General features: G+C 41.1%; 1 protein-coding gene across 3 annotated transcripts in view; it reads left to right on the forward strand.

Moving 5' to 3' along the window:
* Positions 1-26,281, forward strand: part of MAPK11 (mitogen-activated protein kinase 11) — a 54,788-nt gene that overhangs the window by 20,959 nt on the left and 7,548 nt on the right. The window contains exons 3-11 of one of the 3 annotated variants that reach the window (XM_030549190.1): positions 795-853; positions 2,653-2,764; positions 4,568-4,597; positions 4,728-4,775; positions 7,982-8,096; positions 8,217-8,288; positions 12,458-12,537; positions 19,060-19,138; positions 20,875-21,048. In XM_030549190.1, coding sequence (XP_030405050.1) covers positions 795-853; positions 2,653-2,764; positions 4,568-4,597; positions 4,728-4,775; positions 7,982-8,096; positions 8,217-8,288; positions 12,458-12,537; positions 19,060-19,138; positions 20,875-21,048 — 769 coding nt within the window. The remainder of the gene's footprint in view (positions 1-794; positions 854-2,652; positions 2,765-4,567; positions 4,598-4,727; positions 4,776-7,981; positions 8,097-8,216; positions 8,289-12,457; positions 12,538-19,059; positions 19,139-20,874; positions 21,049-26,281) is intronic. The other 2 variants (XM_030549191.1, XM_030549192.1) reach the window with 2 other exon arrangements.

The following is a 26,281-nucleotide window of genomic DNA, read 5'->3' on the forward strand; positions in this document are numbered from 1 at the left end:
TTTGGGATTCTACTGAGAAATTAAGGCCAGATTCTGTTCTCATATATACTCATAGAGCTTTCACTAAAGTTAATGGGAATATAACGTACTTATCTGAACACTGAATTTGATCTTTGACCTGGGTGCAAGCTGCTAGGATTTGTGGCCCCGATTCAGCAAGGTACTTAGCATGTGCCTAACTTTAAACCCAGTCACATCAATTTCAATGGGATTACCAATTTACTTAAAGTTAGGCAGATGCTTAAGTACCTTGCTGAATTGGGGAATTCCTGTTAATTTCCCAGACTTAAACTGAAATGAAAATGATTGCAGTCTCTGACAGGAAATTACTCAATACTCATAGTTGAGAAGTGGTGTTACAGTAGATTGAAAAGTATGCTGGAGGGAGGTTACAATTATTTCAGTAAATATGTTACAAGAAAACATGTAAAGCATTACTTAGCTTTAAGTACAACAGAAGCAAATCGAAATCATACAGTACTTGTTCTATAATGGGAGATTAGGTCTCCTCCTTCTTGACTTTAGATTGTCAGAAGTCTTGTTCCATTTTTTCATAAAGTAATGTAATTTTGGTTTGCGCTGAGAGAGAATTTTTCTTCTAGTGGCAGAAACAAAACAACAAAAACCAGTCCTCTCCATTCAGGTTCATACAGTACTATGCTGGTTTTGTTAAATATTCAGGGTGAAATCATGTTCATATACATAGTTCCAGGGATTCTAAGGACAGCTAGTATAAATGATGTGTTATCTCATGAATTTCTGAAATAAAAAGGAGATCACCTTTTCTGTTTCAGGTTATAGGATTACTAGATGTTTTTACACCAGCAACTTCAATAGAAAATTTTAATGAAGTGTAAGTAAAATTTAACATCAGTGTGACTGACTAATTGGTAAGCTATGAAGATAGATGCTTCAGTGTTGCTGGAAAACAGATAAACAGTTTTCTAGTCTAGCTACAGCCAAAATGGGCTTTGAGAGACTAATGTGCCTTTGGTCCCCTTTTCAAAAAAAGGAGAAGGGGATTCTGCCCGAAGGCCTTAGGGCATGGTACTTAATAGATTGCAGGGACTCTATTACTGCACCTGGCATGTGATTTGATCTTCTGTATGTCCCACTAAATTTGTGGTCTGATCACCTTAACCTTGTTTTGAATGTGGAGTGTTTATTCTAGCCAGCGTGTGTGACGTCAGCCATGTAAGGAATGCAGGAAAATATTCTGCAGTGGGTGATGATGTCTCTGGGCCTGATTCTCCTCTCATCTAATATTAGTTTTACACTGGTATAGCTTCATTAACTTTAGTGGAGTTACTACTCCAGTGTAAGACAAGAGCAAGTGAGAGAACAATTAGGCCCTCAGTCTTTCAGGAGAAACACACTGGGTGAAATTCTGACTTTATTGAAGTCAATGGCAAAACTCCCATTAATGTCAGTAGGGCCAGGATTAAGCTCTCAGAATCGTGCATCTGATGAAGTGGGTAATTCACCCACGAAAGCTTATGCTCCAATACTTCTGTCGATAAGGTGCCACAGGACTCTTTGTCGCTTTTTACAGATCCATACTAACATGGCTACCCCTCTGATACTTGACCCTCAGAATCTAGAATCTAAGGCATAGCCAGTAAATTAATTGCTTAAATTGATAGAATGCTTTGAACACTTGAAGTGCCAATAAATAAAAAAACTTAATTTTCAAATATTTGTTTTTAAAATGTAGACAGTTATAGGTATTAGCCTGGATGTTTGGGGTCTGATCACATAACCCTTGCTCGCTCCATTCATGGGATTACTCATGTGAATAAGGGCACAAGGTACCTGAGCTATAGCTCCCATGAGGCACCATAGTTATTAAAGTGGACACATTTCAATGCTGAACAGAGTCAGAACAAAACAATTCGATCTTGGTTGACAAACCAAATGAAAGATTTGATTAAGGAATGTCAAAATGTTTTTGTTTCAGTCAAAAAAACTGCTTCAACACAGATTCCCTTCAATGAGTAGAGATGGACGAAATTTGAGTCCCTTGGGACATTCTGATATTTCCAAATGGAAAATTTTCAGAATTTTCTATTCTGTGAATTTTGACTTTTCATTCCAATTTAGAATGAAAACTAATTTCAAAATATCAGAATGTCCCAAGGGACTCAAATTTTGTCCATCTCTACTCATTGAAGGGAATCTGTGTTGAAGCAGGAGCCTCACAAGCAAAACCAGGCCTGACTTTTTTATGGGACCTTTGCCTTTGACTTCACTGGGAACAGATGGGAACCCAGACAGATTCAGTGTGGTCTTTCCTGGACAACAGTTCTCTTGTTCTGTGATCATTGTTTGGCTTGCTACAGTTGCAGTGAGAATACACTGACCACATACCTGTGGCTATGAACTACCATTGTTATATGTTTTTTTCTTAAATTGCCCAACTTACTGACTTTGTACAAACTTGTCTGGCAAAATGACAATAAATGTCTTATGGACTGTAAGGATCTTTTCTTAGCTTGGCAAGTGATTAAACTCCTAATTTGGGGGAAAGAGGGGATTTTTATCTCACTTGATGGATGGAGAAGGAATATACACGGGAGTGAGTAATTTAGTATTAAATTAAACAAATTAGACTTACCTGCTGCTTGTCAGAAATAAGTTATTTTATTTTTACAGGTATCTTGTGACAAATTTAATGGGTGCTGACTTGAATAACATTGTAAAGTGCCAGAAGCTAACAGATGACCATATACAGTTTCTCATCTACCAGTTGCTTAGAGGTCTTAAGGTACATGCTGCATGACGGCATTTATTTTATACTGAGCAACCAAAATGTTGTAGTAATGAATAATTCATTGGAAGAGCAATATTTAAATTCATTTTCAGAGCTGAATAGACTTACAAATACTCATGACATCTCTGGTGATTTATTTTTATAAACCATAGTAAATTTACAACTCCCCAGATTCCTTTCAGAACTAAAGACAAGACCCCAGTTCTTCAAATACTTACACATAAGTTTGACTTCACACACGTGAGTAGCCCCATTCATTTCAGTGGGACTACTTATGTGTAAAGTTAAGCACGTCTGTAAGCATTTGCAGGACTGGGGCCTATGACTTGTAAAATGGTATAGTGGGATTACAATATTATAGACTCGCAGTAATTTCATATCTAATCAGCTCAATTTGTACATAAAATATATGTCTATTTTTCTAATTGTCAGTGCTGTAAACTCCCCCTTGGATAAGAAAAGCACATCAGGTTATTTCTTTCTTGGATATTGGCTCATTAATAAAGATCTTCCAGGCCTAATTATACCCTCTTTACTGTTGTTGATGTGCCAAGAAGGAGAAAACCCATCTTGACTTTCACATCCCAAGGCAAGTTCACAGGGCTGAAAATTATAAGAAACAAATACATCTTTTTACTTGTAAACTGATCAAAGTTTGATAAAGAGACACTGAGAGACGATAAACATGAAACCCCAAGATGCCGTTTATGCAGTCATTTTTCAAAGTACAGTTGCTCTTCAAACTTTAGGTAAATTGTACCTGAAATATGGAACTGTTCTTTTTTAAAAGTCCTTGCTCAGATTTCACCTTATCCTAAGAGTGTGTTCCTCTTGTTTGTTGTGAAAAGCAAGGACTCCCTTAAAATGAGCACATGAATATCTCCTTGCAGCGAACCCGCCATCCCTCTTCAATATAAATGCAGTTACACAGCTGTGTATTTTGTGTGTGAAGAGTCTAGGTTGTAGCTAGGGTATGGATCCATTGACTTGCATAGGAAGGCGGCATGCAGGAGCGGCGGCAGGTTTTCTCACGCCCTAGGCGGATGGCCATTTCGCCGCCCCCCGCAGCCCCGGTGGACCTACCGCAGTCATACTGGCGGACGGTCCGCTGCTGGAAAGGCTCCGGTGGAGCTGCCGCAGTGATGCTGGCAAGCGGTCCCCTGGTCTAAAGGCTCCGGTGGACCTGCTGCAGGCATGACTGCGGTAAGTCCGCCGGAGCCTTTAGACCAGCGCACCGTCCGCCGAAATGACTGCGGCAGCTTCACCGGAGCCTTTCCAGCAGCGGACCGTCCACCGGACCCGCATGCCGCCCCCGGGCAAAATAGCACCCCCAAAAATTCTGGCGCCCTAGGCCATTGCATAGGTTGTCTAAATGGTAGCACCGTCCCTGGCGGCATGTGGATGCAGATTATCAAAATGGAGGTCCAAACTGAAATGAAATGAATGTCTTTTTATCAAATACTATATAGTCAATCAACTTTTGATAGATGGGTGTGTATTACAGCTCTAAGGTTGTCAGTGTAATTTTCATGGTTAGTTTTCCTGAAGTGTTCATATTTGAAAGAGAGAGAGAACACTTATATCTAGGAGCAAGTCAGTGACACTTGTGCTACCTGCCTGTTAGTATTTGTGATGGCTATTCAGATAAGATTTAGATCAGGAAACATTCCTAACTCTGTATAAAACCACCAAACATAGTAGACAAAAATATATGAATAGAACAAGTGACTATTACCTTTTTTCCACCTTTTTTTAAATCCTGCTTTCTTATCTTTTCTTTTTTTTTTTCTTCCACAGTATATTCACTCAGCTGGAATCATCCACCGGGTGAGTTCAGTTAGCTAGAGAATATGAATCAATGCAGTGTGCACTGCCCAATGCCAGGCTTGATATTGTTACAATACTAATTTAACCTTGTTAGGTGTGCATGACTAACGCTGTGTTTGTTCTGATACAGGACTTGAAACCCAGTAACCTAGCTGTAAATGAAGACTGTGAATTAAGGGTAGGATTCATGCTATTGTGATGAAGGTTCTTGTAATATCTCTGAAACTAGAATTTTTCTGAACCAACATTAACTGCCATTTTGATGTTAGTACACATCCATGTATTTAGTTACTGTTGCCATACTGGCAAAGAAAAAATAAATTGTATTAACAATATTTGTGAGGATACAAATATCAACTACTATTTCAGGTACCATGTGCAAATTGTTTACTGTGAATAAAAATCCTCTTAACATTTAAAAACTGAGAATAGGAAGCACTTAGGTTAACAAATGGGCTTATGGGCCCTACATTTTAGCTGATACTCCACTTCACAAGACTCCAGGATCTGGCCCCAGATGTTGATGTGAAGCACTACGTGCAGCAACTACCCTACATGTACAGGACCTACACTTATAGAAAGTTAACGACGATTAAACTGGCTGAAATATATAAAAGGGTACTTTGGTAAAGCAAACACCAGTATTACCAACCCCAGGTGTTCAAAAGTCATGAGTCAGGCCCCAAAAATCATGATTTTTTTTTAAAAGTAAATCGTGGATCATTTTTTGTTTGTTTGTTTGTTTTTTGGCCTTCTGGATTATTGTTGTTGTTGTTGGTTGTTTATAAGTTGTATCATCGTAGCACCTAGAAGCCTTAATGGTAGAACAGGATCCCCTTGTGCTAAGTGTTGTATAAATACAGAACAGGAAGACAGTCCCAACCCCCAAAAGCTTGAGTTTTCTAAACCTTTAGGGACACTTCCTTCCCATTTTCCAGCCTTTCTCCATAGTCATCAGAATCAGAACACACTTCATTTTTTTAAAATGAATGCAGAGATATGATGATGACGGCTTTACTCTGACATTTTAAAGAAAACACCAGATTCCATGAGACCTGCAGCAAAATCACAGTAGTTGACAACACACCCAGTACAGTGCAGTTGACCTGAGGACTAAAGCCCCTACAGCTTCCGTTCAGCTCAGTGGAAGTTGAGGAAGCTCAGCAAATATCACGACTGGCCTTTAATATTTTCATGCCTGTATGTGGAGTCTCATTTTTGAGGGATTATGGGAAGTCTTTGCCTGATCATTCTCTTTATAAAAGTCCATGTTACTCTTTATACTCCAGGGTGATAAAGAAGACTTCTAATCTCCTTTTTTAGAATTTACACACTACCCAACCTCCTCTCTTCTCACCTACTCTTTGGCTGGGTTACATTCCATTTTTCATTATTTTCATTACTTAATTCAGTTGTATGAGGCCAAACTATTATGGGAAAATCTAAATTGGTGGTGCTTTAAGGAGTAGCCAAAAAGGAAATTAAAAGTGTATCAACATATTTGAGCAAGAAGTGATCAATTATGAAAAATCTAAAAATACATTGTTGTGAAATGCCTTTCCTTGTCCTAGGCAGATGAAATTTACTTTTTATTTATTAACATTAATGCACATTGGAAAGCATAATCCCAACTATACATATAAAATAGCTGTTACCACTCAAGAAAGAGATCTTGGAGTCATTGTGGATAGTTTTCTGAAATCATCCACTCAATGTTCAGTGGGCAGTCAAAAACGTGAACAGAATGCTAGGAATAATTAAGAAAGGGATAGATAATAGGACAGAAAATATCATATTGTCTCTATATAAATCCATGGTATGCCCACATCTTGAATACTGTATGCAGATGTGGTCGCCGCATCTCAAAAAAGATATATTGGAATTGGAAAAGGATCAGAAAATGGCAACAAAAATGATTAGGGGTATGGAACAGCTTCCGTATGAGGAGAGATTGATAAGACTAGGACTTGTAGCTTGGAAAAGAGATGGCTAAGGGGAGATATGATTGAGGGATATAAAATCATGACTGATGTAGAGAAAGTAGATAAGGAAGTGTTATTTACTACTTCTCAAAACACAAGAACTAGGGGTCACCCAGTGAAATTAATAGGCAGCAGGTTTAAAATAAACAAAAGGAAGTATATCTTCACACTACACACAGTCAACCTGTGGAACTCCTTGCCAGAGGATGTTGTGAAGGCCAAGATCATAAAAGGGTTCAAAAAAGAACTAGATAAATTCATGGAGGATAGGTCCATCAGTGACTACTAGCCAGGATGGGCAGGAGTGGTGTTCCTAGCCTCTGTTTGCAAGAAGCTGGGAATGAGCGACAGGGGATGGATCACTTGATGATTACCTGGTCTGTTCATTCCCTGTGGGCACCTGGCACTGGCCACTATCGGAAGACAGGATACTGGGCTAGATGGGCCTTTGGTCTGACCCAGTAGGGCCATTCTTATGTTCTTAGTGTTGCAGATTCTAATAATTATTCATCTGGCTCTTGCTTCAGATATTGTATTTCATTATTTGCCTATTTAGAGAAAACTAATAAATAGAAGTAGATACCAGAAAGCAAAGAAATAAACTGAAACATAATTCTTTCTCTTGGACATAAGCTTTCCAAAAGGAGGGCATTCAGTGGGTAATATTGTGCCATCAAATGTGTGTGTGGTATTTTTTAAAAAAACTCACTTTTCATTTCTATGGGATGTTAGATGGTACTCTGTGAGCTTTTTCTTGTGCAGCTTACATATGCCTTTCTTAGTGGCATCAAAATGTGTGTGATTGAATAAATGCTATATGTGTTACAAGACCTAAGCACAAATAGCTGAGCTAAGGAAACGTTGGGGCATTTGTGAGTAATACAGTGGTGCTTTTAATATGTCATGATCTGATGTTTTTGGGTGTTGGCATTTATACCTATACTATTCAGGCTTAATTTTCTTTGTTGATATTCTTCAGCTCTGATATACTAGTGGTGATTATTGCTATCAATGTAATGTTACAGGAAAAATAAATTGAAGGTCAAATTCAGAGTTCGTGTAAAAGGGTCCAATTCCATTTAAGCTCCAACTCTGCCATCATGTTACCATGGAGAGACCCTGGCACTAGCACATAGCCCCGATTACTTTAATGGTGCGCTGCATAAATTGGTCCACTGACATCAAGATCAGTTCTTAGTCATTAAAGACTCCATTTTTCTTAGTATTACCAGAAAGCATGAGATGGGGAGCAAATTTGGGCTGGGTATGAAATGTTGAGGGTCAAATTCATTGCCAGCTGAGGTGTTTTGATGGCTGAAGTAAGCCAGAAATAAACAACAGGGAACAAATCAACTCCTATAATAAAAAATAATGAGAAATCTTGATTTTTTTTCTTCTGTAGATTTTAGACTTTGGTTTAGCCCGACAAACTGATGATGAAATGACTGGATATGTAGCAACAAGATGGTACAGAGCCCCAGAAATTATGTTAAACTGGATGCACTATAATCAAACAGGTGAAGTAAGATACTTATTTTAAAACTACAAACAATATAGTCTCAACAGGAAAAAGCAACTGCATTTAACCATTTTTATTATATTTATCATGCATATCTCTCTCTCTTTATTTTTGGCAGTTGACATTTGGTCAGTGGGATGCATCATGGCAGAGCTATTGAAAGGCAAGGCTCTTTTTCCAGGAAATGACTGTATCCTTAACATAAAATGCAGTTACATGAAGTGCAAATGCATGACAGTTCTTCATGTTCTCTAATCACCAAAATGTTCTTAAGGCTATATTTGCCAGGTAACAAGCCTTCAATACAGCAAACCGAGCTTTGCTAATTGTTCAATTTACTATATATGACTGCTGAACATAACAACCATCAGAAGAAAAAGCAATAACAGATTTTCTTAAACCACAAGAAGCTACATGCAATCTTTATTTTTTGCCTGATATTTAAATAATGACCTAGTTGCAGAAGGATTGATTTCTTTCATTTGTGCAGCTTCTCAAAAACAACATGCATTTATTAAAATTAAATTAATATGCATTTCACTTACTGTTGTAGAACTGTTGTTTTTATTTGTATGTAGGCAAGAGAGGCAACATAAAAATCCCTCATTCCAACATAAACTAGTGGGACTATTATGGTTCATAGTGCAATATTGATGGGCTCTATTGCAGCCTGTGTTGTTTCGCTGACTGATAGGAGGGCAGAAAAGGCAGTTGCTGAGTAGGGTAGAATAATAGTAAAAGGAAATTCAGAGGAAGTGAAAAAGGAGACTGAAGACTGGATGATAGAGAAATGATTGCTAGATCACATCAGAAAACCTTTCTGCATACAAAACGGGCACAGTGTACATCAGATTCTGTTGTGTTCCACACTAAGTGCATGCTTAAACTACTGTCCTAACTCAACCTATGTTAAGTGAACTTACAGCAACCACAGTAATTATTGCAGAAGCTGATGTCCACACTAACCTTCTTCTGTTGGTGGTGTGCGTCCTCACCAGGAACGCTTCCACTGATCAGAAGAGAGACAGTTTAGGGGACTGAGAGCCAGGGCTTTCAGCTCCATGCAGCTCCCTGCTGGAGCCACCTTCTTGCCTCCCTGAGTGGGAAGTAGGGAGCGTCTCGGCAGCAACCGTCTGGGAGTTTGGTGCTGGGGGGAGCTGGGCTGTAGCTATCCAGCTTTCTTTTCAGTTTCTGGAGCCATGAAATTGTCAAGGCAGCCAACAGCCCATGTAAGTAATGCATCTACAGAGACACTGCATCACCCTAACTTCACCGACCTAAGCCCTGCACCTCTTGTGGAGGTGGCATTATTATGTCAGCGTAGTAGGGCACTTACATAGAGTATGTCTACACTACGGGATTATTCCGATTTTACATAAACCAGTTTTGTAAAACAGATTGTATAAAGTCGAGTGCATGCGGCCACATTAAGCACATTAATTCGGTGGTGTGCGTCCATGTACCGAGGCTAGCGTTGATTTCTGGAACGTTGCACTGTGGGTAGCTATCTCATAGTTCCCGCAGTCTCCTCCGCCCATTGGAATTCTGGGTTGAGATCCCAATGCATGATGGTGCAAAAACAGTGTCGCGGGTGATTCTGGGTAAATGTCGTCACTCAATTCTTCCTCTGTGAAAGCAACGGCAGACAATCATTTCGCACCCTTTTTCCCTGGATTGCCCTGGCAGACGCCATAGCATGGCAACCATGGAGCCTGTTTTGCCTTTTGTCACTGTCACCGTATGTGTACTGGATGCTGCTGACAGAGGCAGTACTGCAGTGCTACACAGTAGCATTCATTTGCCTTTGCAAGGTAGCAGAGGTGGTTACCATCCCTATTGTACTATCTGCCATTGTAAATTGGCAATGAGATGACGGTTATCAATCATTTTGTACCGTTTGCAACTGGAAAGTGGTGATGACGGTTATCAATCGTTTTGTACCATCTGCTGCCGTCATGGGTGCTCCTGGGTGGCCTCGCTGAGGTCGGCCGGGGGTGCATGGACAAAAATGGGAATGACTCCCCGGGTCTAAAAATAGAGTCAGTCCTGTCTAGAATATGGGGCAAGTCTACTTGAGAGCCAGAGAGCACAGCCGCTCTGTGTCAGAGCCCCAGAGATCCCGCAGAAATGATGAGCTGCATGCCATTCTAGTGGGTGCCCCTGCAACAACCACACCCGTTCCTTCCCTCCTCTCACACCCCTCCTGGGCTACCGTGGCAGTGTCCCTCCATTTGTGTGATGAAGTAATAAAGAATGCAGGAATAAGAAACACTGGCGTTTTAGCGAGATAAAATGGGAGAGAGGCAGCCTCCAGCTGCTATGATAGTCCAGGGAGTACAGAATCTTTTCTTTAGACACGAAATGGGGTGGGGGGCTGGTGGAGCTGAGGCTCCAGCTGCTATGATGAGGACAGTTACCCAGCATTTTGCATCGTCTGCCAGGAATAACAGGGAGTCATTCCCATTTTTACCCAGGTGCCCCCAGCTGACCTCACCGAGGCCAGCCAGGAGCACTCACGGGATGATGACGGTTTTCTACCATTTTGTACTGTCTGACATCAGGAAAGGAAGGGGAGGGGATGCTGCTGTTTTCTTTCACCGGGGAGGGGAGGGGTGGTAAATTGACGAGATATACCCTGAACCACCCGGGACAATGTTTTTGACCCTACAGGCATTGGGAGCTCAGCCAAGAATGCAAATGCCTTTCGGAGACTGCAGGGACTGTGGGATAGCTGGAGTCCTCAGTCCCCCCTCCCTCCCTCCATGAGCATCCATTTGATTATTTGGCTTTCCATTACGCTTGTCACGCAGCGCTGTGCTGAGTCCCTGCTGTGGCCTCTGTCTATCATAGCCTGGAGATTTTTTCAAATGCTTTGTCATTTCGTCTTCTGTAACGGAGCTCTGATAGAACAGATTTGTCTCACCATACAGCGATCAGATCCAGTATCTCCCGTACGGTCCATGCTGGAGCTCTTTTTGGATTTGGGACTGCATGGCCACCCATACTGATCAGAGATCCACGCTGGGCAAACAGGAAATGAAACTCAGACGTTCGCGGGGCTTTACCTGACCAGTGCATCCGAGTTCAGACCACTTTCCAGAGCGGTCACAATGGTGCAGTGTGGGATACCGCCTGGAGGCCAATACCGTCAATTTGCGGCCACACTAACCCTAATCCGACATGGCAATACCGATTTCAGCACTACTCCTCTCGTAGGGGAAGAGTACAGAAACCGGTTTAAAGAGCCCTTTATATCGATATAAAGGGCCTCATTGTGTGGATGGGTGCAGGGTTAAATCGGTTTAACACTTCTAAATTCGGTATAAATGCGTAGTGTAGACCAGGCCATAGTAGCTGCCTTATGTCGACCTAACTGTGTAGTGTAGACCAGGCCTGACTGTTCTCACTACTCTGAAAAAGTGAAAAAATCCTAACATTGCAGCTAAAGCTAGACTATGGCCATGTTTGGAAAAGGCATGTTGATATTATAGATCCCTGAAAAACAACTAAGACATGGTAACATCTTGCCATTGAGCTTTCTGTAGTGTTTAAATCAGTCAGACCCTATTGTCAACAATGGCACCAGAGCATCACTCAGATGTTCTTAATAATACCTGTTGCTTCGCATCCCTTGACTAAGGTGGTATTTCTGACTATTTTTGGTAAGGTGGTATGTATTGTTTCCAAAAATAGAATTTTTACATAATATAGACTTACCAGGGTGTGTGGTGGTTTTTTTTTATTTTTATTTTTTTCCCCTTGTAAAATACAATCTAGGGTTGTAATGTTTCATCAGCTTCACTCAGACTTAAATTAATCTTGAATCACTAGAGGAAGTGTTAATGTGGTTCACTTTTCAGATCATACGCTGACTCATAAGATGTACATTCTAAGGATTAAGGGCCTGGTTCTATGCTCCTTTGCCCCAGTGCAAAGTGGGTGTAATATGCTACCCAGATAGAATTCTCCACTCAGCCCCTGAGTCAGCAGTCATCCGTGTTCAGTAAAGCACTTGAGCATAGGCTGAAGTTGTTAAGCACATGCTTTAATTCCATTCAGCTCAAAGTTAGGCATATGGCTGTGTTGAACTGGGACCTTACACTGGTGATAGCATATTACACTCACATTCCACAGGTGTAAATGAATACACAAGGTTCTGGGCAGTGGACAATAAGACACTCTGGACCTAATCTTCAGTTGGTATAAATTGGCTAACTCCATTGCAGTCAATAGAATAGTGTCCTTTCCTCCACCTGAGGATCTGACCATCTGCAGGAGTTCAGGGTTTATTTAAACACACAAGGCTTGTCTGTTGCTTACTTTTACAATCTTTCCTGGAGTTTTCTTGAATACTTGCAGATATTGACCAACTAAAGAGAATAATGGAAGTTGTGGGAACACCTAGTTCTGAACTTCTCAAGAAAATATCATCGGAACATGTGAGTTCACCGTTCCATAATTTAGCTGAGTTATTAATTTACTTTTTCATAATAATTGGGGCAGTATGCCATTGGTTGTGTTAGATAGCGTGCTGCTCAATTCCAAATACAAAAAGCTGTTTAAAATCGTTGCTTTTTTGCTGCTAGTGGCAACATTCAGCAAGTGGGGTAAAAACTTTCAAAAGTAACTTTGAAGATTTCATCTTTCAATGAGACTTATCTCCTAAAGTTGCTTAGGTGCTCTTTAAAATGTTAGAGATTAGTTTTAGTTCTTGAAAAAACAATCACTGAATATGTGAGAATGTATTCAGTAATCTCACAGTCAATTTGGATGAGCCTTTGTTTTTCTGCAGTACTTTGAAAAATAAATAAAACTGATGTTAAGCAAAGAACATTAGATTATTATCAACTGATTTCTGTTTAGTTTTTGCACCCTCAATATTAGAGATACATCAAAACAAAAATGCTGGATCCAAATACCACTGTGTTCTGAGTAGGGCTATATTGTTTGGATCCCAGTTTTGTGGCTCATATGCACTCACCTTTGCTGACTGCTTACATGGGATCCGCTTTTATTATGCGACACCAAGGGCATAATTTTATAATTAAAACTCTACACATAAGATGCATGAATGGGGTAACCCATTAAAACAAATGTTTTCTATCCAAACTACTGTTTCTCTTTGTGTGTGTTTCTCTATTAAATCTATAATAATTTCTTTAATTTTTTTTTTATCAAAAAGCTAGGTTTTTAAGCAGTAACAATAGAGGCCCCGGGGGAAGTCCTTAGGAGTGTTAAATAGCTGAAACTTGTGACCTGGGTTGGGCTGTGAAGGCACTGAAATGCTATGGTGATGGGCACAATATAATAAACATTTGGTGAGATAAACCACAGCATATTTATACCTTCTCAGCAGTAACAACTTTGGCTTAGCTCATTTAGTTACATATTTTACATATATAGTACTTTACATGGCTAAATCATTTACATGGCTCCCAGAGTAGTCCCTGGAGCAACCACCTTTGCTTGCTTTTACTGTCTAGAACATCAGAGGACAAACCTCAAGGAGAAAGAACACATTTTTGGTGGAGAAATCTGTGTGGTCATGAGACTGCTTTCTGAGGTGCTCAGTGGCATAGGAGCATGATAGACTGTCACACAGGCAGTCAGTATTTTACCTCTGTGTTCAATGTGCTACTCCAACACTTAATGCAGAATATAAGAGCTGTATAGGTGACAAGTAAATAAAGCTGGTCTAACACCTTTTTGCTAATTAGCTGGATTTCTAACAGTGCTTTATTTCTCATTCTGTGAAGGCTTTTTTTGTTTTTGTTTGTTTTGGTTTTGGTTTTTTGCCTTTGTGTGTGTTAATGTTTTTCTTTCCAGTATATTCATATCTGTTTAACAATTGAGGAAACTAACATGGCTAGGCTATGTCATAAACAGATAGCTAAGGGTTAATGTCTCTTTCACCTGGAAAGAGGTAACCTGAAGCACCTGACCAGAGGACCAATCAGGAAACCAGACTTTTTCAGGTCTGGGTGGAGGGAAGTTTGTGTCTGAATCCTTTGTTCTGGTCTTCTGTCTGACTCTCTCTTGGCTATGAGAGGATTTCTGTTTCCTGCTTTCTAATCTTCTATTTCCAAGTTGTAAGTACAAATATAGTAAGACAGTAAGGTTTCTATTGTTTTCTTTTGTATTTACATGGGTATAGTTGCTGGAGTGTTTTGAATTGTATTCTTTTTGAATAAGGCTGTTTATTCATATTTCTTTTAAGCAATTGACCCTGTATTTGTCACCTTGATACAGAGACTATTTTTATGTATTTTTCTTTCTTTTTACATAAAGCTTTCTTTTTAAGACCTGTTGGAGTTTTCTTTAGTGGGGAACTCCAGGGAATTGAGTCTGTGCTCATCAGGGAATTGGTGGGAGGAAGAAGTCAGGGGGAAATCTGTCTGTGTTAGATTTACTAGCCTGACTTTGCATTCCCTCTGGGTGAGGGGGGAAGAGAGATTAGCTCTCGGTACTTTTGTTTTCCAAGGCTGGAAATGGGGAGGGTGGAATCCCTCTGTTTAGATTCATGACGCTTCCTTCTGTGTGTCTCTCCAGGAACACCTGGAGGGGGAAAGGGAAAAGGTTTATTTCCCTTTGTTGTGAGACTCAAGGGATTTGGGTCTTGGGGTCCCCAGGGAAGGTTTGGGGGGACCAGAGTGCCCCAAAACACTCTAATTTTTTGAGTGGTGGCAGCTTTACCAGGTCCAAGCTGGTAACTAAGCTTGGAGGTTTTCATGCTAACCCCCATATTTTGGACGCTAAGGTCCAAATCTGGGACTAGGTTATGACATGAGTGGCAGTGGTGAGATAGATAGAATCCAGAAGCCAGTAGGAATATTATATTTTTCTTTTCTCTGCTAGGGGCTTTTAAGCAGAGAGGAACGGTTTGATTTTAAAAGGAACCAGAGAGAATTTTTTTTTCTCTGCTCTCTCTTGCAGTTTCTGGCTTGCATATTAAGCAAGGAACCATTAAGCTGTGACAAACAGGTCTTTTGTCAGACAATAGCACTTCCATTAGGAGGCAAATACCAGCACTATACACATGCAAATAAAGTGGTTTTTCTGGTTTACTTTACATTGAAAAGATTAGCTAGAGGAAGAAAGGGAAAAAGGCACTGCTGCTAGGCAGACCCCAGGAGGCAACAGAGCCTGCAGTTCAGACAATAAACACCAGAGGGCACCCCAACACAAGAAAACAGGAACCATGCCTACCAAGACAAAAATGGAGGCCGAAGAACAAATCAAAGACGCCGAGCACAGGCGAGAGATGGAAAAAAACAAACAGGAACTAGAAATAAAACAAAAAGAGATGGAGATGAAAGAAAAGGAAGAAAGCATCAAACTGGCAGCCTACAAAAGAGAACAAGCAGCCAAAGAGGCAGCCCACAAAAGAAAACTAGAAGAAGAGGAGGTGGCCCACAGAAGGAAACAAGAAGAAGAAGACATGGCCTACCGCCGAGAAATGGAAAAACAACAAAAAGAAAGTGAAGAGAAGGAAAAACAGAGAAAACATGAACTAGACTTAGCGCAAGCTGGGCTGCATGCGCCAGCCAATCCTAACAACCCTTCGCCAATTATGGTTCCACATCACAGGAAGTTTCCCACCTACAGGGCAGGTGATGACACTGAGGCCTTCTTGGAAAATTTTGAAAGAGCCTGTCTTGGGTACCGCATCTCTGAAGACCAGTACATGGTAGAATTGAGGCCACAACTCAGTGGACCTTTAGCAGAGGTGGCAGCTGAAATGCCTAAGGAGAACATGAACGACTATAAACTTTTTCAAACCAAGGCCAGATACAGAATGGGGATAACCCTGGATCATGCTCGTCGGCGTTTCAGAACCCAAAAGTGGAAACCAGATGTGTCATTTCTCAAACACGCCTACTACGTTGGGAAAAATTATGAGGCCTGGATATCAGGACACAATGTTAAATCCTTGGAAGAACTGCACCTCCTCATACAAATGGAGCAGTTCTTGGATGGTGTTCCTGAGGACATAACACGGTACATACAAGATGGAAAACCCAAAAATCTCACCGAGGCGGGAGAGATTGGAGCCAGATGGATGGAAGTGGCAGAAAGCAAGAAAGCTACTGTCAAGGGGAACGAATACCCCAGAGGGCACACCGACCATAAACCCTACAACCGAGGGCAGCAAAAAACCCCACCTACAACCCAAGTAAAGCCACAGACACACTATTCTTCCACCTCACCAGTTTCCAGTAACTCACCTCGACCCAGTGACCCATCAGATGGAAGATGCTTTAAGTGTAATGAACTGGGACATATCAAGGCCAACTGTCCAAAGAACGCCATCCGAGTGCAGTTCATTACACCACCATCACACCAAAGATCCCCAGGCCCAGATGCCTCTCAAATACCCTTGGAGCGAAGGGAAAATTTGAGAGTGGGTGGAAAGAAGGTTACTGCGTGGAGTGACACGGGGGCACAAGTGTCAGCTATCCACCAATCCTTCGTCGACCCCAAATTCATCAACCCAAAGGCCCAAGTGACAATTTACCCCTTCATGTCGCAAGCTGTAGACTTGCCTACAGCTGAAGTCGGTTATGACAGGTTAACACTCTATTTTCTTGCAACTTCCAGCTTTTTATTTTTTTTTAAATGTAACCGTTATGGGCTTGGGGCAGCCCCACAGTTTGTGAGCATTCAGGCTCCTGGGAAGAGTTGAGGCAGGAATTAGGTGATTAGTTGGCTCTCCCTCCATACCCTGTGCTGAGAGACTGGACCAGCCAAGAAATGTAGGGAGGGCTCTCCAATGCTTGGTCAACTTGGTTGTTCTTGAGGCCAGTGTAGTACAAACCTGTAGTGTTTTGCATGTATCTTAGGTTCAGAGGTGTATCATATGTAACTCGTTAATGCTCAGAGTAATTTTGTGGGCTCACTGATGGGGAGAGTAGATTTCTTATTATGATGGCTTTTATCTTTTCATAGTTCATTTCTTCTGTTTCAGAGCCACCTGAATGAGTCAGATTGCGTGTGTATGTGTGTGATTGTGCCCCAAAGGGTGGGTTTATTTCTGGTGGTAATCATAGAATATCAGGGTTGGAAGGGACCCCAGGAGGTCATCTAGTCCAACCCCCTACTCAGAGCAGGACCAATCCCCAGATAGATTTTTGCCCCAGATCCCAATATGGCCCCCTCAAGGACTGAACTCACAACCCTGGGTTTAGCAGGCCAATGCTCAAACCACTGTAATATTTCCTTACAGGTTAAATTCCTAGGACTATGCCTTATCTGGAGGGCAAGTCTGTTTAGTTTTGTGAGTGTGTCTCAGTTGGGCACTAATTTGCCTGTACAAATATCATTTGTTTGATATTCCTGTACAGAGCTTTACACAAATATTTTACTATCTTACCTGCAAATGTGAAACTCACTTAATAACAAACGATTGCATGTTCTTAGATGTTCACTGACTAAAGCCCAGTAAGTCTAATCAATGGATGCCAGGAATCTTTTATATATATACACCTCTACCTCAATATAACGCGACCTGACATAACCCGAATTTGGATATAACACGGTAAAGCAGCACTCCGGGGGGAAGCTGCGCATTCCGGTGGATCAAAGCAAGTTCGATATAATGTGGTTTCACCTATAACGGGGTAAGATTTTTTGGCTCCCGAGGACAGTGTTATATCGCGGTAGAGGTGTATATAGTTTATGGTTTTTTCGCAGAGGTGTCTTTTGTGATTCCTTGGAAGATCATGTGATGGGAAATGAGGTTTAAGAAGCTTTAAAAATTTGCATTTTGGTGTATTTGTAGATCTAAAACTTGATTTAAAATTCTGATTTTCCTAAAGCAATTGGGAATTTGGGGGAGGAATTCACCCCTTGCATTGGATGTTAGCTGGTCCAAAGTAGTCACAAAGGGTCTATACAGACCCTGCCTCCTTTATGACTCCCCACTTGTTTGGTGTATTCCCCCCACTGCAGAACATACACCTCTACCCGGGGCAGAGCCAGCTCTATATCACCTCCAAAGAAGCCCTGGGACGGGGGAATTCTGGAGCAGGGTGGTGGGGCATATTGGGGACCAGGAAAGGGATGAGATGAATGGAAGTGTGCCCACGGGAGACCTGCGCTTGGTGATTCCTCACTACTTCAAGCCCCACTACTTCAACCTTTCTTAAAGAAGCTACAGTTTTCTCAGAGACTCTTTTTCATGCATGCAGGGATGCTCTGTCCTCTCTCCTTTGACAATTCCATTTTCAGAGCTGTCATCTGCAAGGGTCTGTCTATCTACCGTCAAGACCCCATTTAGTCTCTTCTGTCCCATTACCAGTAGGTCACCTGCTCATCAGCTTGGACATCAGGAAAGCAATGTCTTCAATGATGTCAAGTCCCAGCACCTTGTCTGCAATATGTGAGTTGGGCAGCTGAGTATGTGCTATGTGGCTGTCTCTAGCATGGAGGCCCTGAGATTTCCAGTTCAGCCCCACAGCGAAGGCAAGCTACAAAGGTCCTGAGGCTCTGCACCTTGGAGGCATCTTAGGTCAGGATTTGAGCCTTAGTTGATTAAACAGTAGTATTTGACAATGGTGATCTGTATGAGAAGGATAGGATAAGTACCTGTTTGCCAGTGGTAACTGAAAGGAGATATAGGCTGACTTCCTGGTTGAAAGACGTGGCAGATATGATGGTTATTTTAGGATCTGTGGTGATAAACCAGTTATGCAGGTAGACGAAAACATAAACAAGTGTTTCCATGTGAAATAACTTTAACTTTAAGGGGAAAATTCCTCCTTTTAAAACCCTCTTCCCTGTGGGCTTTATAAGACGTATAAAGATGATTGACTGTATCTAGACACACACACATAATAAGTTTGTATAGACAATTTCTTCCATGAGTAGGAAACATAACAATTAGAGATTTTTATTTTCCAGAGTTGCCATGCTTACCATTGAGCAAAAATGTAATCTGTATATATGCCTTGATTTATCCCCAGGCTAGGAAATACATTGAATCTCTACCACATATGCCTCAACAGGATTTGAAAGCAGTATTTCGTGGTGCCAACCCTTTAGGTAAGAATGTGTTAGGGTTTTCAGACTGATGTAATTTGGTTCCTTCACCAGCATCTGAGCTCAAGTTTTACACTTGCTATATTAAAACTAGCTGAATGACAATGGGGCACTTACCCCATAAGCATTACCAAACCTCTTGATTCTGAGACCACCACCTTACTCTAATTAAGCCCATTCAGACCCTATTCTGGATAGGAAGAAAAGGCAGGTAGCTCCCAGTGAACAGCAATCCATGGATTAGAGGTCAAATGGCTGCTTTCAAAAAGTAAAAGCCTGTCAAATATTGCATAGCTACACAGATAGAAAGATAACCAGAGTTAGAGCAAAGAGAAATTTGGAACTGCCTAACAGAAGAATAATCAAAAATGTTTTATCTGAAATGAGTACCCATCATCTTTTTGCTCCAGAACAGTTCAATCCAAAGATCCTAGAATGTAATGACTCTCCTGGGACATATTAGGTCATCAATATTTTATTTAAATGGAGTTGCTCTTAAATATAACCCACTGTTAGAAAAAATACATAAATACTGAGAATTAATGAGGCAACAGTCTCAATACTCAAATTAAAATGTAGCTAAATCTGTAGAAAAATATGGGGTTTAATCCTACTCTGCATCAACTCACAATAAAAAATTAAAGTTACAGTTTGTCAGTTTTTCTAATCCCATGCACAGGTAAAGCAGAAGTGTTTTTAATTATTAATATTTTTGTCTGATAGTGAAAATGTACTGAAGTTAAGCAACATTGTTATTGATAGGGTGTTGATTTGAGATTTCTCAGTTTAATTGGGAAATGGAGTGCCGTTCTCTGATATAAATGAATTAAAAGATAAATTGTCTGAATCAACATTTTGCCACTTGCTCTGGGCCACTAGAACAAATTTAAGCAGCAGATAGTATGATCTGAGAAAGATGCTTGTAAGAAATATAATACATTACAGAGGAAAAATCAAACAAAAAATCTAATGATAGTTTATATGTTAAAGCAATACACTTAAAATTTTATATATAAATTATAATATATGTATATTAAAAACATGATATATAAACCACTTCCAGTCCTGCAGATATGTCTAATTTCTAATATTGTATAGTTTTATGCAAACTTAAAATGAATATATTTTGTATGTATTTTTTTACTGTCCCCTTTAAGGCTATTTTACAATTGTCATATGAACATTTTTTTATGGGTACGAATAATTGCCAAGTGTAATGTTGCAGGTCACTCAGGACCTGATACTGCAGACACATATGCATATGCTTAATTTAAGCATGTGCACGCATCATATGTCTACATTAAGCACGTGCTTAAGTGTTTGCAGAGTCAGGACCTTAGAAGGAAGTCTAAATCAGGATTCAGATGTCTAAAATGACCTGACATGCACCCATTATAGCCTGTGTCATGCACCAACCAAAATAGAGGCCTGTTTAATGGCTGAAAATTCTACTCTGAATGTGTATCTTCATAGGCTATGGGCTGTATTGCACAAAAGAATGCTTTTACATCATCTTGGGAGAAATGATGATATACTGTGTGTATGGAGACATAATATGTGTCTGATATATTTTTTTCTCCCATTAATTTTCCTTTTTCTTGCTCTAAATATCAAGAACAAGGAAAAGGATGATTCTGAGGTTCTATGTAAACTTTCACTATGAAATATCTTCACTTCTAGATTTTTTCTTATCCATGTGATATGTTTTAAGTTTAATTTGAGTTGCTTTTTTGCCCTAGCTGTAGATCTTCTTGAGAAGATGCTTATATTGGACAGTGATAAAAGAATAACTGCCTCAGAAGCACTCGCACATGCTTACTTTGTTCAGTATCATGATCCTGATGATGAGCCTGAGGCCGAACTGTATGATGAGTCGATAGAGAATAAAGAACGAACCATAGATGAATGGAAAGGTAAGGGAGAATTGTATGCAGCTGCTCAAATGTGCAGCAACAAATATATTTGCTTAAAAAACAGTTTTTATCTGGTTCTTGCCCAGTGAATTGCAACACAATTTGAACTCAGAAACTTCAGAATAACAAGGCAAATTTTGTGTATTCCCCCCTATGCTTCTAGTCACTCTTTCCATTATCTGGACACTGGATTTTCCTCAACACGCACAGCCCCATGTGAAGGCAGGTGCAAGTGATCTTGTAAGAATCCTGTACTTTGATTCCTCTGTAAACTCTTGTTTGCCAGATCCTCGTCTGGGATAGTGGAATGATGCCAGTTTACATCATGTTTAGTTTTGGCTCTGACCCTTCTTCTGCAGTCATAGCAAATGTGTCAACAAATGGCCTGTTAACCATTTCCTGTGCATGCAATCACACTAAAAGCTAAAGCAAATTAGGCCTGCACACCCAGGGTGAACTTCCTCTTTGTGTAGAGGGCCAGCCTATGGCCTTTGCACCATTTCAATTCCAAAAGGATTATGTGGGATTAAAGTATTGGATATGCTTTTTGTTGTCCCTTTCTACAGGGTGAATCTGAACCCCAGTGCTTGCCCAAACTATTTGTTCCAGTTGTATAGTGCGCTTCCAGAAGTTTGACCTCATACGTGCAGCTGCTATGGCCATTAAAAGATCTGTTGTGATTCTACCTTTCAGCATACACACACACAAACAAGAAACTCTCTGAATATTTTTGGAAATTTTTTTTACATATTCCATTTGAGATGGAGGAAATTGAAAACATGGCAAGATAAAGTGGAGTGCACAAGACATCTTGATTCTTTCTTAAAACTCCCCTCCATGTGTATGTTGGAGAGGGTACAGGAATAATCATTGCACCTGGCTGGATTCTCTGGGCATACTCTCTATTTAGCACTTCCTCCTAAGAGCTGAGACCCCGCAGTCCAACTGCCTAGCCCCTGGGACTAGTGGTGATCTCTGTAGCTTAAGCACACTCTTCCCTAGGATTCTACCTCCTGAACAGTGTGGGTTTACCATTTAATTCTTCAGGGACACATGACAATGAAAGCCAACAGACGTACAGAGATTTGCATACAATTCTAAACATGATTACTCTTTACTTACCACGAGGAATGCATAGATCTAATAAACACACGTATATGCATTTTTGCTGCCTCAGTTTCCTTACCACTCTATAGAGTTCTTCGGGGTATCCAGGACCCTTCTCCTGCAGCTCATGACTTCTCTTCAGAAACTTGGAACTTCTCTCCCTCTCTGTCAGCTAACTTTCTCTGACCTCGGCTGGTCCTGCTGTTAAACAGGATGCTTCTCTCTGCTGCACAAACTTTCCTGAGTCTCCCTGACCCACCCAGCCTTGGTGGCTTTTAAAAGCTAGCATCAGTCCCTTGGTTTCTTTGTTCTGCTGCTGGAGATTTTCCACTCCCTTCAGTGAAGTATGAGTAACTAACTCCCAGTTTCAGCCAAGCCATTGTCCCAAGGTGATTCCACCAGAATAGGTGACCATTTTAGGTCTAATGACTAACCATTGTCCATGGTCTGATTTGACCCAGGGACATCATAAAACCCCTATCAGCAAACAGTGGGTTCCACATACACAGGTATTCAGAAATACAGCAATTTCATAACATCAACCAGAATTCATAAATGATGCATAGACAGATTCCCCAAATTATCATAGCAGTACACAGGGAGATAGTCTGTGGGCAGAGGGGTGGTGTTTCTTCATTTTTGATTGGCACCGGAGTCTAAGGTTTTGATTCTCTATTCCATCCAAACTATGGGGCTTCATGTAGCTGGTTGCAGCCCCTTAGTTCAGGACTGACCAGTGCAAAGGCAGCACTAACTAACGTATACTATTGGCATAAGGAACTGTAGGCCAGTGGAAAATCTGTGTAGTGAAGCTTCAGTCTGGCATGCCCCCTTCTCTCTGAGACCTTTCCTATCACACCACCACCACCACACCGCCACTGCCCCTTATGCAAGTGGTGAGGACGGCTAGCACAGCATGCGATGGAGCTACCTCTGCCAGCTTTCCACTAGTGGAGAGTTTAGGGGGGGTGGGGGAAGGGCCAGAATTCTGTCTCCAGCCAATTTAAAGCCACTTAGCATTGCTTAAATGGTACTGAGTGGTCTGAGCAGAGAATCCTGGCTATGGCTATGGCAGAGCTGGTTTATACAGCATATTTCTTCATGTAGTTTAGCTATGGGGAGCCTGGTACATTGCAGGGCCGGCTCCAGGCCACAGCGCGGCAAGCGCATGCTTGGGGCGGCACGCCGCTGGGGGCGCTCTGCCAGTTGCTGGGAGGGCGGCAGATGGCTCCGGTGGACCTCCCGCAGGTGTGCCTGCGGAGGGTCCGCTGGTCCCGCGGCTCTGGTGGAGCATCCGCAGGCACGCCTGCGGGAGGTCCATCGGAGCCGCGGGACCACTGGACCCCCTGCAGGGAAGCCTGCGGGAGGTCCACCGGAGCCGTGGGACTGGCGAGCGGCAAAGCGCCCCCCGCGGCGTGCCACTGTGCTTGGGGGCGGCGAAATTGCTAGAGCCGGTCCTGGTTCATTGTATGCTCTTCTATGGAGTTTGGCTATGTTGATGTGAGTGCTATAAAGTGGGAGCTTGAGGAAACTGTTCTTTGTGAGGAATCTCTAGACTAGATACTGAGCTGCGACTGGTGAGGGCTCAGTGTAGAACGGGTGCTGCAAAAAACAACTGTAAATGATCTTTTTACTCCCCCAGTTCTGAAGCTGGTCCCTACTCCAAATTAACTCTTACCCAGAGCTCCAGGGATCTGTTCCAGCAGCTGGATATACCTGGAGTTTAAGGGATCCTCTTCAGTGCCCTCTTATCCTTCCCCTCCCTGCCCCACAAACACACACACACAGTCATGTCCTTGTAAACCGGCCACCTATATCTGTGTCACCCAAGAATCCCTCCACACTGGTGAAATCCTACAGAGGCTGAGGTATAGTGGTGGTGCAAAGCTACACTAGTGCTGGGCAGGAAACGGGCCACAGTGTCCAGTCAGGGAGGAGCAACCCTCTGTTAGCTTGAGGAGGGCTCTCCTATAATTCTGCTACCTCTGGACAGATGATGAGAGCTGATTGCCATCAACTGCTCCGTCCACAAAATTTGTCTGCTGCAAAGCCTGGAAGCACATGTTGCCTTGCAGTTATCTTGTCTAATATGAATCCATCCTGCATTTGCTGCTGTACGGGTGCTTAATTGGTTTGTCTGCTATTTCCTCAGAGGACTGAACCCTTGACAGGAAGGTTTAACAATTTCCCTTTCACAAAATTAATTCCTCTTCGTGATGCAATCCTCTTTTAAAATGGTTGCAGGGGCAAACTTGGCTTAACGATTCCTGAGCTGAAACTGGGAAGTGGGGATAACTTCTCTATAAAAAGCAAGAATATTTTATGCAGCAGCAGCAGATTCTGTTGCATCAAAAAGATGGTGAAATTAACCCTTGTTCAAAGGGCCAGCCCGAGGCCTATGGGCCACGTAAGCCTAGGGTGACTGGGTAGGGTAGCCTAGATGTCCTGATTTTTATAAGGACAGTCCAATTTTTGGGTCTTTTTCTTATATAGACTCCTATTACCCCCCACCCCCATCCCGATTTTTAACACTTGCTGTCTGGTCACCCTACGTAAGCCTTCAAAATAGGGCTTGCATGGAATTGCAGTTGAGCATAGGCCTTTTTGTTGGACCTCTGCACAAGGATGAGATATATAGTTCTCCTCATTCTCTTCTCTACATACTTCATCATTCATTAGAAAATGGTCCTTGAAAATACCTAAGGCTTTGAAAATAAGACAAATACTAAGTCTGATTCTGCTGTCTTATTATTTCACTTGAATTATTTTGACTTTTAATTGTATGAATAGAAGCAGAAACATCTAGGTGATCAAACAATTTATCTGAGGAAAATCACAATTAATATTTCAGATGCTGCATTCCAGCAAATGTGTGTTCTCATTCCATGTGCTGAAAAATTAAGTGCACAGGCAATCTTATATAAGAATTATTTGGGAGGTTTGTTTGGTTAGTATATCTTTAAAAGATATGATTTCAGGTAAAAGCATTCCTTAATGAGGCTAACCTGGTTGAAATTCTTGAAAGGGGAGAAATCAAGGGTTTGGGATTGTTTAGAAAGAAATGTCCTTATCTCCTTTGTAGGTCTAAAGAATGGCTTGATTGAAATAATATTTTTGCAGCTTTAGCTAGGAGAGCATTAAAACATGGCAAAATACTGTCCTTTTATTCTTATTAGGGAAGAATAATATTCCAAATGAAGGAATAGAGCCATTTGTGCATGATCGCTTACTGACATTTACTAGAAAATCCATCACAAAACTGAAGCAGTTGCAGATCCTCTAATTTTATCACAATTGAGTTTCTGTATTACCAGAAACTGACACATTCTGAAGCTTTGATATAGTATTTTTGCCTCTCTTCTGTTAGAATTTCTCTAGAGACTAGGAAGCTACTCCTTCTGAGTTTTAAGACATTTATGGCAATTTTACTGCTATGTTGAGGGAGGGGTTTTTCTGCTTCCACCACATATACAAGTTCTTGATTTTTAACATTAAAACATTTACTTGGTTTTGCTAAGTAAAACAGCTGTATAGGCCCAGTTATGGGCTGCTTTACTAATGGCCGTGGGCTTCAGATAGACGTTTTTAGTCCTTGGATATATTCCATATTTGAAGCTTATTTGTTACAAAAATGTAAATAGACCCTTTGTAGTATAACAGCTTCCTGGGGGCCAGGGGTGAGAGATGGGTTAGTCAGTGTGTTCCTGACTGTCGGTGAAGTTTTGGCTGCGAAGAGATGCTGTGTGCATGCAGACCTGCAAAGTGTTTACATCAGTACATTCAAACTGTTGTGTTATATTGACAAAAAAATTCATTACATAAATAAGTACCATATTAAATCTGTACCATAAAGGAAGGAATACCAGGAACTAAAACTCCAACACAGAATTGTAGTTTACGCAGCTCTGAATACAGGAACTGTCACTTTCTTGTGCAAGTTGCCCATTTCTTATTTTATAAGGTAATACATTCAACCTTGTACTTAAAAGATTATTTCTGTTCCGTTTAAGAGGAATCAATTTTTCTTTTTTCCTTAAACATTATTTGTATTGTACCAATATTGTGGTTGAAATTGAACACTCTGATTAGACCTTTATAAACTAGCTATTGGTATTTTTAATTTGAA

The sequence above is a fragment of the Gopherus evgoodei genome, chromosome 1 (genome assembly GCF_007399415.2).
Source record: "Gopherus evgoodei ecotype Sinaloan lineage chromosome 1, rGopEvg1_v1.p, whole genome shotgun sequence".
In the NCBI taxonomy this organism is placed as follows: Eukaryota; Metazoa; Chordata; order Testudines; family Testudinidae; genus Gopherus; species Gopherus evgoodei.